The sequence below is a fragment of the Tauraco erythrolophus genome, chromosome 4 (genome assembly GCF_009769465.1).
Source record: "Tauraco erythrolophus isolate bTauEry1 chromosome 4, bTauEry1.pri, whole genome shotgun sequence".
Taxonomy (NCBI): domain Eukaryota; kingdom Metazoa; phylum Chordata; class Aves; order Musophagiformes; family Musophagidae; genus Tauraco; species Tauraco erythrolophus.
The window spans coordinates 54212579-54232745 of record NC_141468.1 but is presented as its reverse complement, the minus strand read 5'-3'; the positions used below and the strand labels follow the sequence as shown (position 1 = coordinate 54232745).

General features: G+C 34.6%; 1 protein-coding gene across 1 annotated transcript in view; it reads right to left on the bottom strand.

Annotated features, from left to right (window-relative positions):
- CFAP54 (cilia and flagella associated protein 54) overlaps positions 1-20167 on the bottom strand; it is a 115261-nt gene that overhangs the window by 76452 nt on the left and 18642 nt on the right. The window contains 13 exon segments of the mRNA XM_086610732.1: positions 2184-2357; positions 6076-6197; positions 6281-6358; positions 7166-7313; positions 8005-8133; positions 9124-9182; positions 10960-11110; positions 12170-12304; positions 14413-14498; positions 15147-15300; positions 15416-15528; positions 16641-16709; positions 17831-18035. Coding sequence (XP_086466858.1) covers positions 2184-2357; positions 6076-6197; positions 6281-6358; positions 7166-7313; positions 8005-8133; positions 9124-9182; positions 10960-11110; positions 12170-12304; positions 14413-14498; positions 15147-15300; positions 15416-15528; positions 16641-16709; positions 17831-18035 — 1623 coding nt within the window.

The following is a 20167-nucleotide window of genomic DNA, read 5'->3' as shown; positions in this document are numbered from 1 at the left end:
CTTCATAAAAAATACCTTTCATGTTCGATCAACAGCTTCGCTTCTCATTCTAGACTAGCTGGGCTCAAATTACAATAATAATCACGTTGCACCACCTAGTGGCCTCATATGTTACATTCTCTCCTATATCGAGCAAAATGCAATATTAACACTAAAACAGATGAACTACCAGACTTTAATTTTTTTTTAATTTTATGTTCACTAGGGATAAAAAGGAAGAATTTTTCCCTGATTAATATATTTCAAATTCATTAATCAAACTGCAATAAAACTGCAAGTTATAAATCAACTGTTCACAGAAACACTCTTACCACTATTAGTAAGATTTGAGTTTCTACTGGTTTTATACATACCATTATTTTAAAGAAGCCTGCAAAATCACTATGAAAATTTCTCACAAGAAAACTGCAGCTAGTGAATTTTTCATACTTCAGCCTGCTTGAACCCTTTCTGGACATATGAAAGAGAATAAGGTGATTTGGAACAGTCAGCATGCATTTACTAAGAGCATATCATGGCTGACCACCATGATTGGCCTCTGTGACAAAATTACTTGATTTGCAGAGGAGAAGATGCCATTTACCTTAATCTTAGCAAGGCACTTTTTTCAACACTGTCTCCCAGTATTCTTATATCCAAGTTAAATGATACAGTATGAGGGTGTGAACAGATAAATGTGTAAAAAAATGGTTGGAAAGTCAGACTCAGAGTGTAGTTCTTAATGGTTTGTACTCTACCTGGAGGGTGGCAACAAGTAGAGCACTGCACCTGGGACCTGTCCTGTTCAATATCTTTATCAATGACCTGAGGAAAAGAGTGAGCATATGCTCACCAGGTTTGCAGATGTTGCCAAGTTGAAGGAGACAGTTGATATTGTTGAAGGTAGGATTGCTATTCAGAGGGACCTAGAGAGCCCAGAAGAACGGGCCAACAGGAACCTCAAGAAATTTAACAAGGTCGAATACAAAGTCTTGCACCTTGGAAGGAAGAATCCCTTGCAAAGGTAGAGGCTGAAGACTGATGGGCTGAGGAGCAGCACTAAAAGGATCTAAGGTCATGTTAGACAGCAAGCTGAACATGAGCCAGTGATGTGCCATGGCAGCAAAGCAGCCTAAAAGCATCTCGAACTGCACTAACAGATGTAGTTAAGACATTGAGGAAGGTGATTATCCTCCTCTGCTCAGCACTCATTAGACTCCATCTAGATATCACAGCCAGTTTTCCTCCTGCCCTCCATCATCCTAATAAGCAATGTTGAACAACTAGAGTGATTACAGCAAAGGACCACCAAGATCGTTGAGAGCAGGAGCACTAGCCCTGCGAGAAGAGGCTGGGAGAGCTGGGCTTATTCATCCTGGAGAAGAGGTCACTTCATGGCACCTACCAGGAGCCCTTGAGCACCTGCAAGCAAGTGATGAAGAAGAGGTAGACAGGCTTTTCACCATAGTGCATGGTAGGAGGATGAAAAATAATAGACCTAAATTGAAGCAAGAGATATTCCAACTGTAAAAAGAAAAAAGTAAAAAAAAGTTTTCTCCATGAATAGGTTGTGCTGTTGGGACAGGTTGCGCTGTTGGGACAGGTTGCCCAGAGAAGCTGTTCAGTCTCCATCCTTGGAGGTCTTCAGAACTGACTGGAGAAAGCCCTGAGCAACCTGGTCTAATCTCACAGCTGACACTACTTTGAGCAGAAGGTTGGACTAGAGAGCTCTCCTAAAATCCCTTTTGATCTGAGTAATTCTGTGATTCTACATGTTCAACAGAAAGTAGATTTTTCCACCTGAACTATGGCATTTCAGCACTAAATTAACAGAGGCTTCAGCGTGGTACTTTCTTGCATCACATGATGCAACAGCCTTTCATTGCTTCAAAGGGTAACTAGGAGTATGTCACCCCCTAAGCGAGAGAACAAGCTTTTGAAAGTAGAATAAGTAAGTGTTATACAACAGAAACACCAAGGAACATGATGCATGAGATGAAGAAAGTTTAATGCAAATGTGAAGATCAAAACAGTGAGTCACTATTGACTCACAGGGGATAAAATAGCATACTTAATTAAGTCAGAATAACATCATCTTCTCAAGAACAACAGAGAAAACTGATTTTATAGCACTGTTGAAACAACTTTTGCTCTCTTGTAAATTGTTTAATTATTTCTTATGCAGTCATCACGAAAAACATTACCTGAATATCTGAAGAGAACGGGGCTGGTTTAAATGTCATGGAGCAATGCGATCTAGAAAGTAATAGAGGAGGAGGAGGAGTCCTGCTTTTTTTCTTGCTACTCGTAGCTTCTTTGAGACTGTGATACAAAGCACTTTGTTCAGCTTCAACTTGCTCAATTAAAGTTAGTGCTTCCTATGGTTTAAATTAAAACAAAAGGGAAAAACTATTAAAACATAATAATCAGATAGATATAACATTTATAAATGGTTTTCAAAATCATCTTATAAAAAATTCACTTCTATGTAGAAAACTTTTTATAGATTTTCATACCATATTACATCCTAAATTAGGATGAATGGTACTTTGTGTAAGCCTTACATATGCAGATTAATTTCACAATGTACAATAAATGGAATGTAGGGTTGCATATGAAAGAGGCAGGGCTGAGGCATATCCAGTTCTGGACGAATGTATAGGAAAAAAGAGAGTGATCACAAATACTGTTTATTAGCAATTATTGGCAACCAGTGATTATCTCCAATAAGAAACAAAAAATATACCAGCTCTTATTCAGGAGAGAGCTGGAGACCTAATCTGTGGAAATTTTGAAGGAGCTGTGGAAATGGTCAGACTGATTTTCTGTATTCTAGAATTAGAGAAAACAAATAAAGTTCAGAAATAAAGAAAAGGGAGGAGAATGCAGGCCCGGAAACAGTAGGGCTAAGCCACTTCCCTTGGTTAGATGGAGAGAGCTGAGAGCTGACTGACTGTGGATACTAAAAAGCTAGAAGCAGAGAAATTTTCCAGCTGCTGCAGCATCCTGTGAAAGTTCTTTTTCCCATGCAGGCTAGCTGAGAAACAGTTTGAGGTTTTTGTAAACTAAGACTTTATCTTGCACCTGTAGCTCGTTATGCAGTCTTGTTTATGGTACACTGGGAAAGTTGTTTTGAAATGGGTGTTGTAGCATTCAGCCAATCACTCTGGGAGGTGAGTGGTCAAGCGACCAATAGCCTTGGCCCTTCTTGCAAACCACGTTATATATACAAATTTTTAATTAATTAAATGATGGCATTTTCTCCTGGACTTGAATTCTATGTCGTTCTTCTCTCCGTCCTCGGTATAACAGCGACAACTGACAGTCTGATAGCATCTTCTAAAAATGTGAGGACCTCCTGCACATAGTGATTATGTGGGAATTTGGTGGGTGATTGGGATACATTTTTTTCTTACTGGACTGAATGGCAGATTAGTAGGTTTCTTCTTGTTTGCATTGTCAGGATGAGATAAACTTAACTTTGAAATTTAATATTGAGAACTTAGTACTTTTATATCTTTACTTATGGCAGTTGCCCAGTGCAAATCAAAGGCAAAAAGGCCAGCTCCCGGAGATTAAGAGATCGGGGATGTCTTGGACAAATTACATTATTTTGGGAGAGGAGAGAGATTATATATAACTACAATAAAGGTTTTTATTTGAAACCTTTTAGTACCATACACTGGACCACGAATTTAGGCTGAACTGAGTCTGAAAGATAAACTGAAAAAGAAAATCCTAAGTTATTGGTTATTCAGTGACAGTCCTATAATCTTGCACCTTAACAGTTCTTTGTTTCTGTCCTCATACGTTTATAAGGCTATAAGAACAATCATACTGGGTCAGATCACAGATTGAATAAGCCTTGTATCTCATGGCCAAAAATGACCAAAAACTAGCCATAGATTTACAGTGAAATAAGGAGCTAAGATCAATAGAGCCTTAATCACATCACATAGCTAATCATTTGCATAGCCCCTCACTTCACTCCACTTCCTCTCCCTTTAGATTAGGATTGCATCCATCCGAGTGAGAATTTTTTTAAGGAAGCATGTAAGATAAAGAGCAAGATATGGAATGACTCTTTCCCTCACACAGCCATTCACATTTTGCAATCGGTCATGAGAAATTTCATTCCTACCTTAAAAATTACACTTCTTAATGGTAAGCTGCACTATGATACAATTTTTAATTAGCAGAATCACAAAGTCATTCTTCTCTTTTATTTCTTATTAGTGCAAGGATGGAACTGCTCCCGGGTTGGATAGTGTAGTGACTGATGGTGGTATTGCGTGATCTGTACTTCATTAATTGTAGAACTTAGAAGATAATAAATATGGCAGTGTTTCAAGAGGAGAAAGAATAATTTTGTGGCTGAAGGAGTCAAATGTCACTATAAAAAAACGTATTTTATCCCTGCCTCTGCCACAGACTTGAACTGTGGTATTAGCTTAATCACATTAACTCAATTTTAGAGCTGGCCAACAAGAACTTCCAATGTACCAAATTCTGTGAAGACTTGGACGTCCAACTAGATATATAGGACAGGAAGGAAGAATGAAACAACTGTGAGAGAAATAAAGAAAAAATAAGGGTACTCAGTAGCTCAGGTAGTTAAGCAGTGTGATTTAGATGAGTACGCACATGACTCAGAAGCTTCCATGCCTGTCTGGTGATTTACAACATGGAAAAAAGTTATTTGTATGTTTCTCCAAATAAATAAACTACTTTCCTATTTTGCAGCATAATAAGAGCAGACATATCTTGTTGTGTTGTGTACAGTATAAAAGACCAGAACATACAAGTAATTCTAAACAGATCTCTTGGATGTTCTACGATAAAAAGGCAAAATCCTCTACACACAAGCATGAAAATAAAGGTGTGGATTTGCTGTTCATGAAGCGAGCACTGGCCACCTCAAGGGGGAAAATTAATTGAGCATATAACTAAATATTTCATCATAGTACAAATATCAAAGAAGATCATGCTAAGCTTGTCCAGGCAAAGTTAATTCTGACATTTTCTGGCAACTGGCTGCATACATATTATATTCTTTTACCTACATCCTTCACTGTGAAAAGTGCACAGAGGTAAAATATAGTGAAGGTCAGTATAATGCCTTTGCAAACATTTGCTTGGGATAACCATACATTTCTTGCAAATTGCTTATAAGTCTTCATTGGTGACTACGGTTACAATTTTCATACCATGTCACTACATCTATATTCATAAATGCCATATATTTTACAAACATATGAGATATTCTTAGTGTATGTCTTTTCTGATCCAGTTTTTGCATTCTTCTGACATAGATGTATGTTAATTATCACGCTTCTGAATTTGTAGCACTTAAAAGAATAACCTTTTCTAGTAAATTCCTGTTTTAAAAACTTCTTTAAAAAAAAAAACAAACCTTTTTCATATATTATATAGTGAGAATTGCAGATTCTGTTGTCTGTTGTACAGGCTATAAAGAAATGTTATGTCCCACTGATGAGAAAGTAGTTTTCATGGACAGATGCTGGTACAAAGCTCAATAGAAAGACTCCCATTGATTTCAAAAGACTTTGAAATGAGCCCATAAAGAATTTACTTTTAGCCTCAATAAATTCCGAAATCTCCAACTTCTAAACTGTTCCTTCAATAAGAATAAAATATAGTACGTGTCATCACCACCAGCCAAAGTAATCTAAGACAACTTACAGATCTTGGAAAAAGAAGGATGATGAAGGTTGCAATGGGGAGAAAGAAACCTGCATGACATTTTGGCAAGGCATAGGCTCATAATTGCGAAGTCCAGGTGATGAAGTGCAGAAAGAAAGATCATATCTTCTTTCAGGTTTCCTGCAATCTGCATGTGTGCACAACATTTGAGGATGTGCTCTTTTCTCGTTTTAAGTCACTTTACGCTTTCATCATAATGAAACCTCTCAAGGAAGATTTGACAACAAAAGTTAAAAACACCCAATGTCCCTCAAGTTCCTTCCACTTTTCTTCTTTTTGTAAGAAGAAGTAATGCAAGTCTTAATTATACAGAACACAAAAAACTGTGATAATGATAAAGAATTTCTACCATAAGATTTTTTTTTTTATTACCTCCAGTAGCTGCCTTTGGGAAGAAGTAGTTAACTCTTTAGGGAAATTCTGTGCAGCCTTTTGCATCAAAAAGAGTGCTTTGGATAGCTTATTCTTTTTTATTTTTCTCATTATAACTGCCTCTGTAAAACAGACATTTTAAGACATTTATAAAACAGCAGCAATAATTTATTATACCTCAAAAATCTTAATTAATAAGCCTTACCTGTTAAATAATGGAAATCTTCAGTATTCTTTGCATGAGACTTGTTAGACTTAAGACTTCTGTCATTCTTTTGAGCACCTATGTAGGAAGAAAATCCTGAGTTATTCATTCTGATAATGTTATTGAGAAGATTTCAGTGAGAGGGGTTAGTTTGTACTAAAGCTCTGCTCCATCTCATGTTCTTTTCTTTGATTCAAGACTTTCTAGGACTAATCATGCCACTAAAAGTATTCCACCCTTGTGCTCTAACATCTTTAGTAGTTAGACTAACATCACAGGAAAAGAAGGATCTTGTTTGATCATAGAGAGCAGTGCACTGGGGAGCCCTGCACTGTCAAACTAATACTAGCTTTTAATTTAAAAAAATACCATCAGGAATGGGAGACCAAGTAGAGTTTTTTAAGAAGGCATTTGGCAAGAGTGGAATATCTGCTGACTGGGAAGAGATAAGGACAACTTCACAGGAGTAGAAATTCAGATTACAAAAAGCATTGAATAAAATATTCAAGTCATCCTCTAGAGAGAAAATTAGCATTACAGAAAAAAAAAAAATCTGCAGAACATCTCCCAATTCTCCCTTACTGACACTGTAACAGTTAATAGTACAATTGAAATACCACAACAAACTGCCTAGGAATCAAATCCAGCAGTTGTTAGCAAAGTTTAACTCCCATTAGTAAAGTAGAGGATAGAGACTAGTGTCATGTGGTAAATCTAAATTCTGCAAATTCAGTACACTATTTCTGTCTGTACATGGCACACAAACTGCCCAATATCACCTCCTTTTCAGAAGGTAGATATTCCTTTACTTCTTTGTATTACAAAATATATTAACAGAGGACTCTAATCAAGATATGAAGATCATTTAGCTTTACTGAAACCTACCTTGTGTCATTTTAAGAAGTTTCACAGCTACTCGATGTTGGGCCTGAATGAGCTCCAAGTGTAAATCCATTACAAAACCATTACCTGTTCCTGTCTTATCATTACCACATCCCAAAACAGAATTCAAATTCTGATCGTTGGAGTCCACCTAACAAATAGAAAGTGGCAATTAAGCAAACACAAACTTTTATTACTTGGCTTACTGTATTTATCTTGATATTGATATTATTATTTCAGTAAATTGACAAACACTAAAATTTGTTATGTATGTGTAATATGCAGTCATTCAAGAAAGCATGGAAGGAAGGATGATGACTAGACAGAGAAAGCATGGGTAACAGACAAAGAAAACTAGACAAAACCTGAGAATCAATAGGAAACTGGATAAATAATAAACATGAAACTGCAGAAAAATTTGTTTTATTGTGTTACCAGTCCACAAAACAGAGATCATATTGGTGTAGAATGGTAATATTTAGAAAATCTGAACTCCCCTCGACAGAAAAATTAATGTTAATAATGAACAGTTACAAGCAATAAATATGAACATGATTTGTGCTTTTATTTTATAGGAAAAAGCTACAAATCACAATTATTTCCAAAAGAAAACGGCAAAGAAAACCTAAATGAGTTTATAGTTTATTACTGAAAGAGAAAAATGCTATTTCTACTACATAGAGATTTATTTTTTCTATTCTTTTCTTACAAGGAGAAGGAAGATGAGGTACATTTGATAATACTAAGGTTTCTAAGTATGAAGAAAATACATGTTTTGTGTCATCAAAAGCCAAAATATTATTTATAGATTTTGTCACAGTGTAGCTTTTTGTAGACTTTACCTTTGTACAGCAGTTGTCAAATATCGACTTTCCATCTGGTAGAAGAGTCATTAAACGAGATGTGTTCATTGCATTAATTGCTTTGTCAAGACTTTCATAAGCAACCTGTAATAGTTCTGTAGGACTTTTCTGAAATGAAAACACACAGAAACACATTTTATTAGATAACAGCATTAAAAGCTGTAATATAGACTATTAAAAGTAAAGTGCTATTATTTGTAGCTGTTGAAGTTTAAATTCTGTCAAATAATCTTTACATAAGCACTGCTTCCCATGTTTTCATATCCTAATATTAATATTTTAAATTTCAAGTCATCTTAATTAATTTAGGACTGATTTTCCTTCAATTCTCAAAAAACAATTTACTAACTCAATGACTTAGCTTATAGCAGAATGAAACTGAACTTAGACAACTAAGTTGACACAGTATTTTTCACAAGCAGTTTTTCAATGTTCCATTGGATGCTGTTAAGAAAACACTGATTTTTCAGAAAACAACACCTTTAAGTAGACTGTCATTGAATTAAAGCTTCTCCATGTGTGTAAGCATTAAGACATATCCTGAATCCTCAGACTAACATATGTCTTTTCTTCTTACTGTGTTTTAGCAAATAATTTTGAACTATTTGATTGGACACTTTTGCAAAGTGCTGAACACAACACACAAAGCAAAGACACTCAGGATGTTTGATCTATTCCACATCACTCTTACAAAAACAAATAAGCAAAAGCACAACTCAAAATATTTTCCTAAATTAAGCAAAGACTATAGTTTGTATGATCTTTAAAAATTGCGCTATTAAACCATTTAAAGCTGATACCGTACACTGGCATAAAAAGAGTGTACAGTGGAAATCAGGATGATCACACTGTAAAAAAAGTTTCAAATTTAACTTCTCCCATATCACAGATTACTACAAAAGACTACAGGAATTTTTTCAGATTTTATTTCATTTGAAAAAAAATCTTTGTGTTTTTTTTCCTTTGCAGTAGCAGGATTGTGTGAAACATTTCAGCTTTATAAAATCAAATACAAAATTGTATGAAAGCTTCAAGCAGAAATAAGTGTTCTTATTCTACTCAAAAATGTTGTATTAAAGACAATTAATTAGATGTTACCATCAGTATTTCAGGAATATCACAGGTTTCATCTTGTGAGAGAGAGGCACTTCTATTTTCTTCTTTATAGGAAGAAAATCAGAAAGTGAAAATGAAACATATTTAGAAAATTTTAGTACCATTTGATTAGCTCTACTACTTAAGAGTCTGGCAATAATTCAGTTCTTCAGTACTTGACTATCAGAGGTAATCATATTGTTTCTTTAAAAGCTTTTAAACACAATTCCTACATATGTATAATTATACTAATTCAGTTTGTGATTATTCAATAATGTAGTATTTTTAAATATACCTTATTTTTCATAGCAACATTATATCCAACACAATGAAACTTAGACGCATTTTGTAGTTCCTCACATTGTCGTAGCATTCATATCAATATTCCATTTTTAAATTAATTCAAATCTATTGTTACCTAATTCGCAGTGGTTTTAATGCTATTTTAACTCAGCAGGATTTCTAAATAAGTGAGGTCATATTTTATGATATATACTATTTCAATTTAATATTCCTTGAAGCGGCATTATCACCCTTTTAATGTTCTTTTGGATTGTTTACATAATTTTCATTCATAAAGAATGCATGCAGAACTGTTTTCCTTTCCAAAACAAGAGGAAGTAGTTTCTTTGCTCTTAGTTACAGCCCTCTAGCCTGTCAAAATTTTATTTCTTCACCAAAATAAATGCATTTTTTGCCTTTTCAGAGGGACAACCTTCTAGTCACTCCTGTACTGCTTGTGCCACTTTTGCCTGTTTATTTCTGCTTGTTCACTGTCTCTCATAAATAAGAAAAATCTGTATTCACTCAGCATTCAGTAAAAAGACTCTTCTCAGCATAAACATGTGCTTGACTGGCTATTTATCAGCCTGTTTTCACCAACAGCTCCTATCTATTCAGCTTTTTTTTCCTCCAAAAAGACATTTAAACTGAATGAAAAAGTATACCAGAGATGCTACAATAAGGATTCAGCCAATCTCCATCAGAATGGTGTAATTTTCATAACATCATGGAAAACAATACCTACACTACCTTTATAATGAATAGTATTGTTCCAAAGAGCAAAAGGTATTGTCATTCTGTTCTGTTCCTAGATATGCTCTAAACGGGTCCATAAAATCTACTCTCTAGTTATTGTAAAACCCTTATGAGAACTATGATTCATATTCCAAGACTCCGCATCCATAACAAAAGATAACTTTTAAAAGTATGTCTAAATATACATATTTTACAGCATTAGTCAGGAAGGAAATTTGCTTAATATGATTCTGATCGCCTTATGTCCCAATAATGTCAGCCAAGTTAAGTTCAATTTCAAAGACAATTAAATTCCTATACAAAAATCAAGACTTGTGTAGACAAGAGATCCAAATTAATGACCCAATAAAAGCAAAAGCTTCAGTAGGACCTTAATATTTCCCTTTTCTATTTGGCCTGTCATTAGTCAATCAGCACTTGAATGCTCCAAATGAGCCACAGCACACACTGCCTTCTGCCTAGCCAATATTCAGAGAACATATGAGCAATCTGAGGCTACTCTGACAGGGCTAAGGGATATGAACAAGACCTGTGGGAAGAACGAGTCATAAGAGATGTGATTCAAAATGTGATTACTTTGGTAGAACTGGAAACTTAATCAGGCATAAATTCTTTGAGAACCAGGTTTCATTAGCTCTGATTGCGGATGAAATTGTGTACACAAAAAATTATCATTCTACTCTCAACAATCTCTTTACAATAATTTTTGAATATGTATATTTGTCAAAGTTTTCAATCAGAAAAGTTTCGATCTTGAAAGTCATTCTTAAAAGAAAACTAAATTTTTTTTGAAAGCTTTACCTTCTTTTTTCTTAGATTTACTTGTACAATCAGCTACGTTTTCCAATATTGCAGTTAGATATAAGGTTATCTCTGCAAGCATTACAGCATTAGTGTCTGCTATGCTGCTCTTCTGAATTACTTCATTTAGTATCCAGAGTATATGAACCCACTAAAAATGGGAGGGAAAAGAAAAAGAATCAAGACACAGTTAAAACAAAATTTTGGAAGACATTTCTGTATTACAGAGGTAGATACGGTTTTGCACTCAAAATTGTTTAAAAAGATTCATAAACATGGACACAACTCCTTTCTTGAATTTGGCTTCTTTTTTTGAATGCCATCAGACTAAGATGCTGAGTTTATGCTGCTCTAAAGCCCCTATATCTTCAGACAGCAGACTTTTTAATTTTAGAATATTATTATTTTTTATTATTTTAGAAAGGTTTATGAATGTTCTATGGCAACAATTTTTTTACCTTGACATAGTATGGTAAGCTTTCCAGTAGATTTGATCATTTGCCTCTCATTTATCTTATCATTATTATCATATCTTCCCACTTAAACAGTATAAAAGAGACCTGAATGCTCCTGTTGTACACACAAAGGAAAGTAACCATACACTACCTTCTGGTGAATCTCTAAACAATTACATTAGAGATATCAGGGCCACAAAAGTTAACTCCTCCAGGAACTGTTTGGTTAACATCAGCTGGCAGCCCAGAGAAACTAGTGTAAATCATTCTTCAGAAGATTGCATTTCTCTCAGTATCAGTAAAAGTTCAAGGTAAGGCTGTGGCTCTAGTCAGTGGGCCAAATATTATTGACCCCCATCTCCCTTCTCCTAAGCTTTAAGGTTTTTGCCATTTTCTTCAACCAATCTAGGGAACTTTCTTGAAGTATATTGATATTTTCTGCCACAACACACCAAATGTTTCTTCTTACATCACGCCTGAATGCCTTCACTTTTTTAGCTTCTTTCCACCATGGCCCACTGGCAGAGAATGTGTTACTTTACTGGGAAAAGGCTAAGAGATGTTTTGATACTGGCATATGGGAGCACAGTGTGTTCACAGTGTGTTCACAGTGTATATACAATGCATATTTTTAGTGAAGAAGATTTATCTGCATTTTACCATAAGAAAATGTACTTAGACTGGATACCAATATCTTGGCTTTACTATAACAGACTGCATTCATATTAAAAGAAATGCATTATACTACGGAATACCTGGTAAGATTTGTATTTGTAGATATCTTTTAAGTAGTCACTTCCACTCATTTGGATTTGCTGAAGTCCTGTTTTACACTTCTGCCACAAAAACATTATTATATCAACAAGTATTTCTTTGTCAGGGTGGATATTCTGGAAAGAAAAAAGAATATAATTGTAGAAAAAGGTATGTGTGTAAACACTCTCAAAACACAGTGCATAAACAGTCTCAAAATTTTTCAAAGTAAGTAAATAAATCATTATCATATTTCATTTTCTCATAAGGGATGACAAAACTTTGAAAGCTTAAGAAATATTTTTTTTAAGTAATTTCTGGTAGACCACCCAAGCTTTTCTTCTCCCAACAATACAAGTGGGTTTAAAAGTTTGGGAGTTTTTTATTTCTTTTTTTATTGTCAAGTTCTTAAAATAACACAGACAAGAAAAACAGCGAGATGAAAATGACATGGGAGAGACAAGAAAATTAACTATCTGTGAAATGTTATAATAGTCAATACATTCTGGGGAAAATAAGTAATGTAATTTAGCAGGTTTTATTTTTTTTATTACAGTGTTTAAATATTTGCATATGAAGATCTAAATTAGTAGGTTTCATTTTGCATTGACAGAGTATGTCCATGGGTTGCTGGTGCATCTTTGATGAGGGAGCAGTGAAGAAACTAACTAGAAAAAAGGTTGGAGTGGAATATCTAAAAACTGAAAGAAATGTTAAAAACACATCTGCATCTTATGAAGAAAATAATTAACAAATTCAAAACTCTATTCAGTTAACCTCCTAACTAACACATTTTAAAAGGCACTAGAGTCTATCTACACTCTGTTAAACGCATTCTGAACAGTGATTAAGGATCATAGAATCATAGAATTTCTAGGTTGGAAAAGACCTTAGAGATCATCCAGTCCAACCGTCCCCCATTAAACCATGTCCCTAAGCAGTTCATCCACCCTTTTCTTAAACACATCCAGGGATGGGGATGAGGACACATCTTTATTGCCATTTATACCAGAGCTGGACTAGGATCTCAGGTGCAATGAAACTCAAGCCTGCTATATCCACACTATCTGTATACTCATATGTGAATGAGCATAAGGTTTTAGGGATATTGACATTGATAAGTGGGGGGAGAAAAAGGCTGAAAAAGAAGTAAATCAAGATTACTTTTGCCACTCATTTGGTAGCAGCAAGCTGTTAGATCAGCTCAACTACATCATGTAACTTCACCATCATTGAATTCTCTGTTAATCAGGGGAGAATTTGACTTTCTTCACTGGACTGATTAGGTATTGAAGAGATTTATGGGAAAGTGAAGAAGAACAAGAGTTTAAATCTAGGTAACCTGTCTCCATGATACAGTAGTCATGTAAAAAACCTGACAAATCATGCTCTCTAAAGGTATAACTACCTCACAGGCGAGACATTTTGACTGAAAATATTACACTAAAGCTAAAAATGTGTGTGCTTCAGTTATACTCAAACTGGGGCAATTTTCAAATTATATCTAAAATAATTTTTGCAGTTAAGACATATGCTATGTTAGCAGAACAGGGTTTTTCTAAGGAAAATTTTTCATTAGCCTTTTGGATCACAAACTCTTCTAATGTAAATGCTAGTGGAGACATTGCACGGTAATTTTTTTCCCCTCACAGTAGCGCATTAAGGGAAATCTCAGTTTGAGCAAGTAAGCTAAAAGTGGTACTCTGGGAATAACACAACAGATATGTCATGAGATTATTCTGTAGTAGAGACTTCAGCACAAAAAGTCTCACTCTCTGGTTTTCTTGTTGCTGCTGCTTATTTGTTTGCAGTGAGAATTTACCTTAAATTACAGGCATACCACTGCTGCAAAGACATTATCTTTGCTTAGGGTAACTGCGCCCATTTCTATAAATATTGCAGAATTGTTTTCTATGGCTAAGCATATTTGCCCACCTAAATCTAACATACTTAAAGAAATTCAATCTGTGCTTGATTAGCTGAAATGTGCAATTAGCCCCATGGTATTTCAAATAGATTTAATATCTATTAAACGTTTTTAAAGTAGGCTGATTACATAGCACTAATAAAAAAAAAACAGGCTTTTTTTTAAATCACAATTGATTACATTTCATAAGAACATGTCTTCATTTTTTAAATTCTTGCAGTTTTTTTAATCATGTAACTGATTCCTTTAGTCTTCAGTTATATGCATTCATTACAGATTAAGTGATTCATTGCGAATAAATGTCTCTAATTCTATTACCTGCTTAGATGTGGAGAAAAAAGAAAACACTGTTGTTGCCAAAATCATAAGATCATCAGAAGGCTCTCCATTCTTCAAGGAACACTCTACATTCAATGTTTATAAAAAAGGAAGAAAATTAAAAGTAATATGTTTTTTCTAGTTACAAACCTATGTTTGAAAACATCTGAATGAACCGACTTACAAATTTTTGCCAGCAGATAATATGGTCTAAGAAATAGTAAATACAAAGGGGACAGATATTCTCATGTTTATACACTTCTGTGAAAAGTGAGCATTTCTATTTTTGGCAACAGAAAGTTTTCAAGATATTTCCAGGTTTTTGGAATGTCTTAGAAATAAACTACAGTTGCTTTAACAAGTTTTTCTTGCTTCAATGTCAAGGAGTTTTACATAAATGAAGTATTAGAACATAAAAAAGAAAGTCAAACATGTCTGTTCCACTCTTTTCCTGAAAACCTGTCTGAAAACATCCATTCATTTTACATCTTTGCATATAACTTGATGTGTGTTTACCATACATCATGCCTTTTCACACTTGAAGGAAATGGTATAAAGTCATGTTTTGGCAAATGAAAACTGGACAAAATTCAATAGGTGGCAGTTTCTCAAATGCTATTTTTTGTCACAAAATACCACATGCAGCATGTTACATAGTTTTTAAATAATAAATAAAATTTCTTGCTGCAAAAATATTTGAAATGCAAACACAACTATTACTGAACAACACTCACTTTTAAATGTTTGCTTCTTTTCAGAACCATGAGGCATCTTAGCATCTTTGGCACTATCTTCACTATTAAATTTTCTTGGAAATAGTAAAGGTTGCATCAATGTAAGAAGTTTGAGTTCCATTTCAGCTTTCTTCCATGTTGGGTCATCTTGAGCCTAATCGAGAGAAAAAAACAATAGAAATTTGTCTTAAAAATATGTACTTTGAATACTCTTCCTTACCCTCATAGGAAAGACTATACAAAGAATGTCTAAATAGCATCCAGATTACCTGAAGAAAATTAATAACAAATTCAATAGCAGAATCAAACACGTCCCACTCTTCATAGCTGAAAGCCAATTTTATGAATTTCACAGCAGCATCTCCAGACACCTCCTTTTCTCCTGCAGTGATGACAAAAATACTTTATTTGTTTTATATCTTTTTTCAGAAGTTTAATTTAAGTTTAATTTAATTTAATTCAATAATTTGAGTATTGATAAATACAAAGATAAAACCCCACATCTGTTTTTGAACAGTCAGCATAACCTTGAAGGACGTTTTAATAGCTCGACAAGATACAATAGATTTATCATTTTGCTGTAATGTCTATGCTTACATACTACTTTAATGATGTATCTGCAATGTCCTGTTACATTTCAAAGAGGCTGTACTAGTATTGTTATTACTGTAGCTGTGTAGAGAATATCAAGGATATAGTCCTTTCTGTTGCAGAAAGAGCTTAAATCTGGGTATCACCCCATAACAACCCTTCTTACCAGAAATTTAGTTTAAAAAAATGCATAGAAACATGAACAATTTCTTGCAAGATAAGTAAGCATTTCTCATTACTGTATCAGAAAATGTGCAGGTACACATAGGAAGTCTATTTTCTCACTCTTTGAGTTTATCCAAACCACAGTAAGGCAGTTCCAGTTCCTTGGAACTCTAAGGAAGTGTCTTAGCTAATATATTCAGCAGTGTTCTGTGGTCCTAAGAATATGCCACAGTTTGTCATATCACTTGCGCATGTGGTCACTCGGTAAAAGATATTATTAGTGTTAACTTAGTAATAGCTGTTGTCTCCAAAGCAGCACAACGATTGGTCCAAGGATCTCAACAAGCTTAAGTCAGTCCTTCTGTTACCGCATCCCACTTCTCTTCCATAAGCATGCGTCAGGACATCATCGCAGAATTTGACCTTTGAATGATTGTTTAGGGACATTAACATATCTAGATGAATTGCTATGCTGAACAGTGCATGATTACAATGTCCATATATTACTATACGCTATTTAAATAATACTTATGTTAAGAAAATCATAATGGTATCTGTACATAATCCCTTTTGAATGCCTTAACCTTATACGTATAAACAAGTACATCTCATGCAAAGAGGACAGCATTTTGCAGTCCCTTTATGCATAGAACTGCTACTAACATGAAAATAAATTCTGCTCACCAAGCATTTGCATTATTGGGTACAGAATCCTTTGAAAATTCAAAGCTAGTTTACCTGTTAGTATCAACTGCAGAAGGTTTGATGATGCATTAATTATACCACAATGATCGGTGCAATGACTTCCTTGAATACCAGTATTGCTCACTCCACCTTTAATACAGACAATTTGTTAAATCAGTTTATATCATATTTGACTTGTTACATTCCAATTAGCTAATAATCGTTATCAAGAAAATACTATTCTGAAGTGCATTTAGTCTCTATAGATTCTTTTATTAACAAAGTAACTCTGTATCTATGGCTATATTCAGTCCAGAGTTCAGCCAAAAAGGTTGGGAAGAAATCAAGTCCAGTGTTTTTCTCAAGTTTTCAAATCTAACTTTGAGTGATTTTTCAAAAACAAAACATGAAACAACATGGTGTATTGACCTTGTCTGACTTCTAGACCCCTACCCAGCTGCTCTCTCACTCCCCCTCCTCAACACGACAGGGGGAGAAAATAAGATGGAGAAGCTCATGAGTTTTAATAAAGACAGTTTAATAAGAAAAGCAAAAGCTGTGTCTGCAAGCAAAGAAAAAAAAAAAAAAAAAGGAATTTATTCACGATTTCCCATAGACAGGCAGATATCCAGCCACTTCCTGGAAAGTAGAGCCTCAGAATGTGTAGCAGTTGCTTAGGAAGACAAATGGCAAAGACCACTGATGTGCCCCCATCCTCTCTCTTAGTCCCAGGTGTTATTGGTGAGCATGACATCACACGGTACGGAATAGCTGTCTGGTGAGTTTGGGGCAGCTGTCCCAGCTGTGCCCCCTCCCAGCCCTGCGTCCTGCAGCCTACCGGCCTCTGCGGGGAAGGAAGCTGGAGAGAGCCTGGATGCTGTGCCAGCACTTCCAGCAGCAGCCGGAACACTGCTGTGTTGTCAACACTGTTTTCAACACAAAAGCAAGGCACAGCACCCTACAAGCTGCTATGAAGAAAGTGATCTTCATCCTATTCAAAAAACATTTGTGTAAATTACTGTAGATTTTTACTGATACAACAGATAACAGAGATCGGTCCAGATTTTTATCTTAAATTTTATGAAGTTCAAAAAAAGATTGCCTGCTTTTACAGGTGCTACTGTTATAAATTAAATATATGCTTTCGGGCAAGTTCTTTCTTTTATAGGAGAGGAAAAAAAAAAAACAAACAAATAAAATGGAGGTGTGGGCTCCTCACCAACACTCTTTTTGCTTCTTTATGCTGTTACCTGAGAGGATTTCCAGGCCTGCAAAAAAAAGCTCTGAAATGACCTCACGAGCTTCAATTTCATCCGGAAGAGGTGCAGCAGGGCGCAACACACGCCTGCTGCTATCAGACAGAGCTTCCAGGATGGCAAGGAATTGAGCTGAGGCACTGTCAAACATTTCCATCAGCAGCCGTTTGGTGGTAGTGCGGGGCCGTGGCAACTAAGTAAGAAAAGGTAACGTAAGCCTTGTCATAGCTAAACCAAGTTACAATAAAGCAAGATTTCTTTCACAACAGTTTGCCTTCAGAAAGTATGCACGTGTTTAAAAGAGAAAATAATGTATCGTAAAATATATTGTCGTTATGAATCTCGTGCTTCAAAGGCGTCGCAAAGCCTCACGCTGAGTGGGTACAGTACTGAAGAAGTGCCATAATTTCATAGTGATCACTGCTGCATGGTATTCTATTTAGAAAGCAATACAACAGAAATTATGAGTGAGAGTATTAAAGCCAGGTAGTTTTAAGCCACTCAGGTTTCTGCTTATAATGTCACAGATTTGACCACGACGAGCTAAGTTCTACACACTTTGCAGAAATTCAGAGTAAGATTAGGTTGTTCAGCCCTGCAGTGAAAGCAAAACACCATTGTATTCTCTCACTTGCACATTTCAAACAGCATAACGTAAAAATACAAAGCAGAACACACACAAATATATTTGCACTATTGATAGCTAACAAATCAGACATCTGTATAGGAAAACACTTAAAAATTTATTTCAATGTTCTGTTTAGATGGTTACCAAACTACTATCAGACATAAAGTAAATCAGAAATACACTACTTTAAAATGCTGCTCAAAATCCATCAATGTTTCAGTTTTATTTATTTTGGCAATAAATAAATATAATTTATTTATTATATTTATAATAAATTAAATAAATTTATCTATTATGAATAAATATTTTTTTTCCAAAATAAAAACGCTTCAGATCAGTTTCTAGGCATATTTTACTAGACAAAAATTTGGGAATTTCCTTCTCACTTTGCCGGATTCACATCTTTTATTTTAGCTTCCAAATTAGTACTTACAGACAAGCTCAGATGTGTACCTGATGAAAAAACCCTGATCTGTTCAGTATCTGACAGCATTTAGAATCTTAAAGCTAATGGGTTATTTTTGTTTTCAAATAACTTATACAATGAGTGAGCCTCATCAATACTATAACTATCTGTCTTTTCCAGAGAAAGAGGAACTATTTCTGCTGAGACTAGTGTAAAAGTAAAAATAAAAGATAGTTAATATTGGATAGTTTCAAATTTTACATCATTCAACAAATCTTGTAAAACTTCAAAAGGTGTGCAGAAACAAATATGAAAATTCCATACTATTCTTTCTTAAATAAGGTAATGAAAACTGTTGTAGCACATTTTAGAAGCAAAAGACTTTTGGTGGGGGACTTAGGAACGGTGTAATTTCTAACAATTTGTTGTTAACTTCAGGCATTCAATTTTGTCAGAAAGTCAAATAGACACTGGAGAACCAAATCAATTGCTGAAGAATTTTCAAGCTTCTGGAGATCAGATACATGAGATTCCTGCTATGTGACAGACATAGGTTCCTAGTAACATAACAGGTGCCGATGAGCAAGCATTCTATTTGAAAACATGGTGAGTTCCTAATATCCTAATTGTTCAGCAAGACTTTCAGATATAATCATTCAGAAGTACTTAAGCCTTCCAGAATCAACTGACCTTGAGAAAGTTGACCAATACCTTTATATGTGCAAACCACACACACTTGAACATGTTGAGGTTTGGGCCCTATCTTAGATAATTGGGACATTTCCAGTAAGTGAGGTTTGGAACAGATTGATCATGCCGTCCACACAGCTGTTTAATATTAATTATAATTCAAATCAATGATTCAAAACTGAAGTATTCAGATCATCTTTTAAAAAGCTTTGATGAATAACTTATGTAACAGAAGCATTCAACACAATCAGATCACATCTGTAACGTATTGGTATAACTTCATTATAATTTTACTATTAACCATAAGCAGTATCAAATGAACAATCTCAGTTGCTTCTGATAAGTCTTTCTAATATAATCAATTTTCTTTAAAAAAACCCAACATAATATAGACTAATGCCAAAGAAATAATTAAATAAAAATCATATCAATATAAAACAATTATTTAAGACAGAAAATAAATCATTCTTATTTCAAATTACTTGGCTTTTACTGTACATAGGGCATGTTTTTATATGTAGCTTAGTCCAAAGTATTTTATTAATAAATTAGATAATTATAGACAAAAAAAAATCCAAATTTAACCTATTAATTCAGCTCT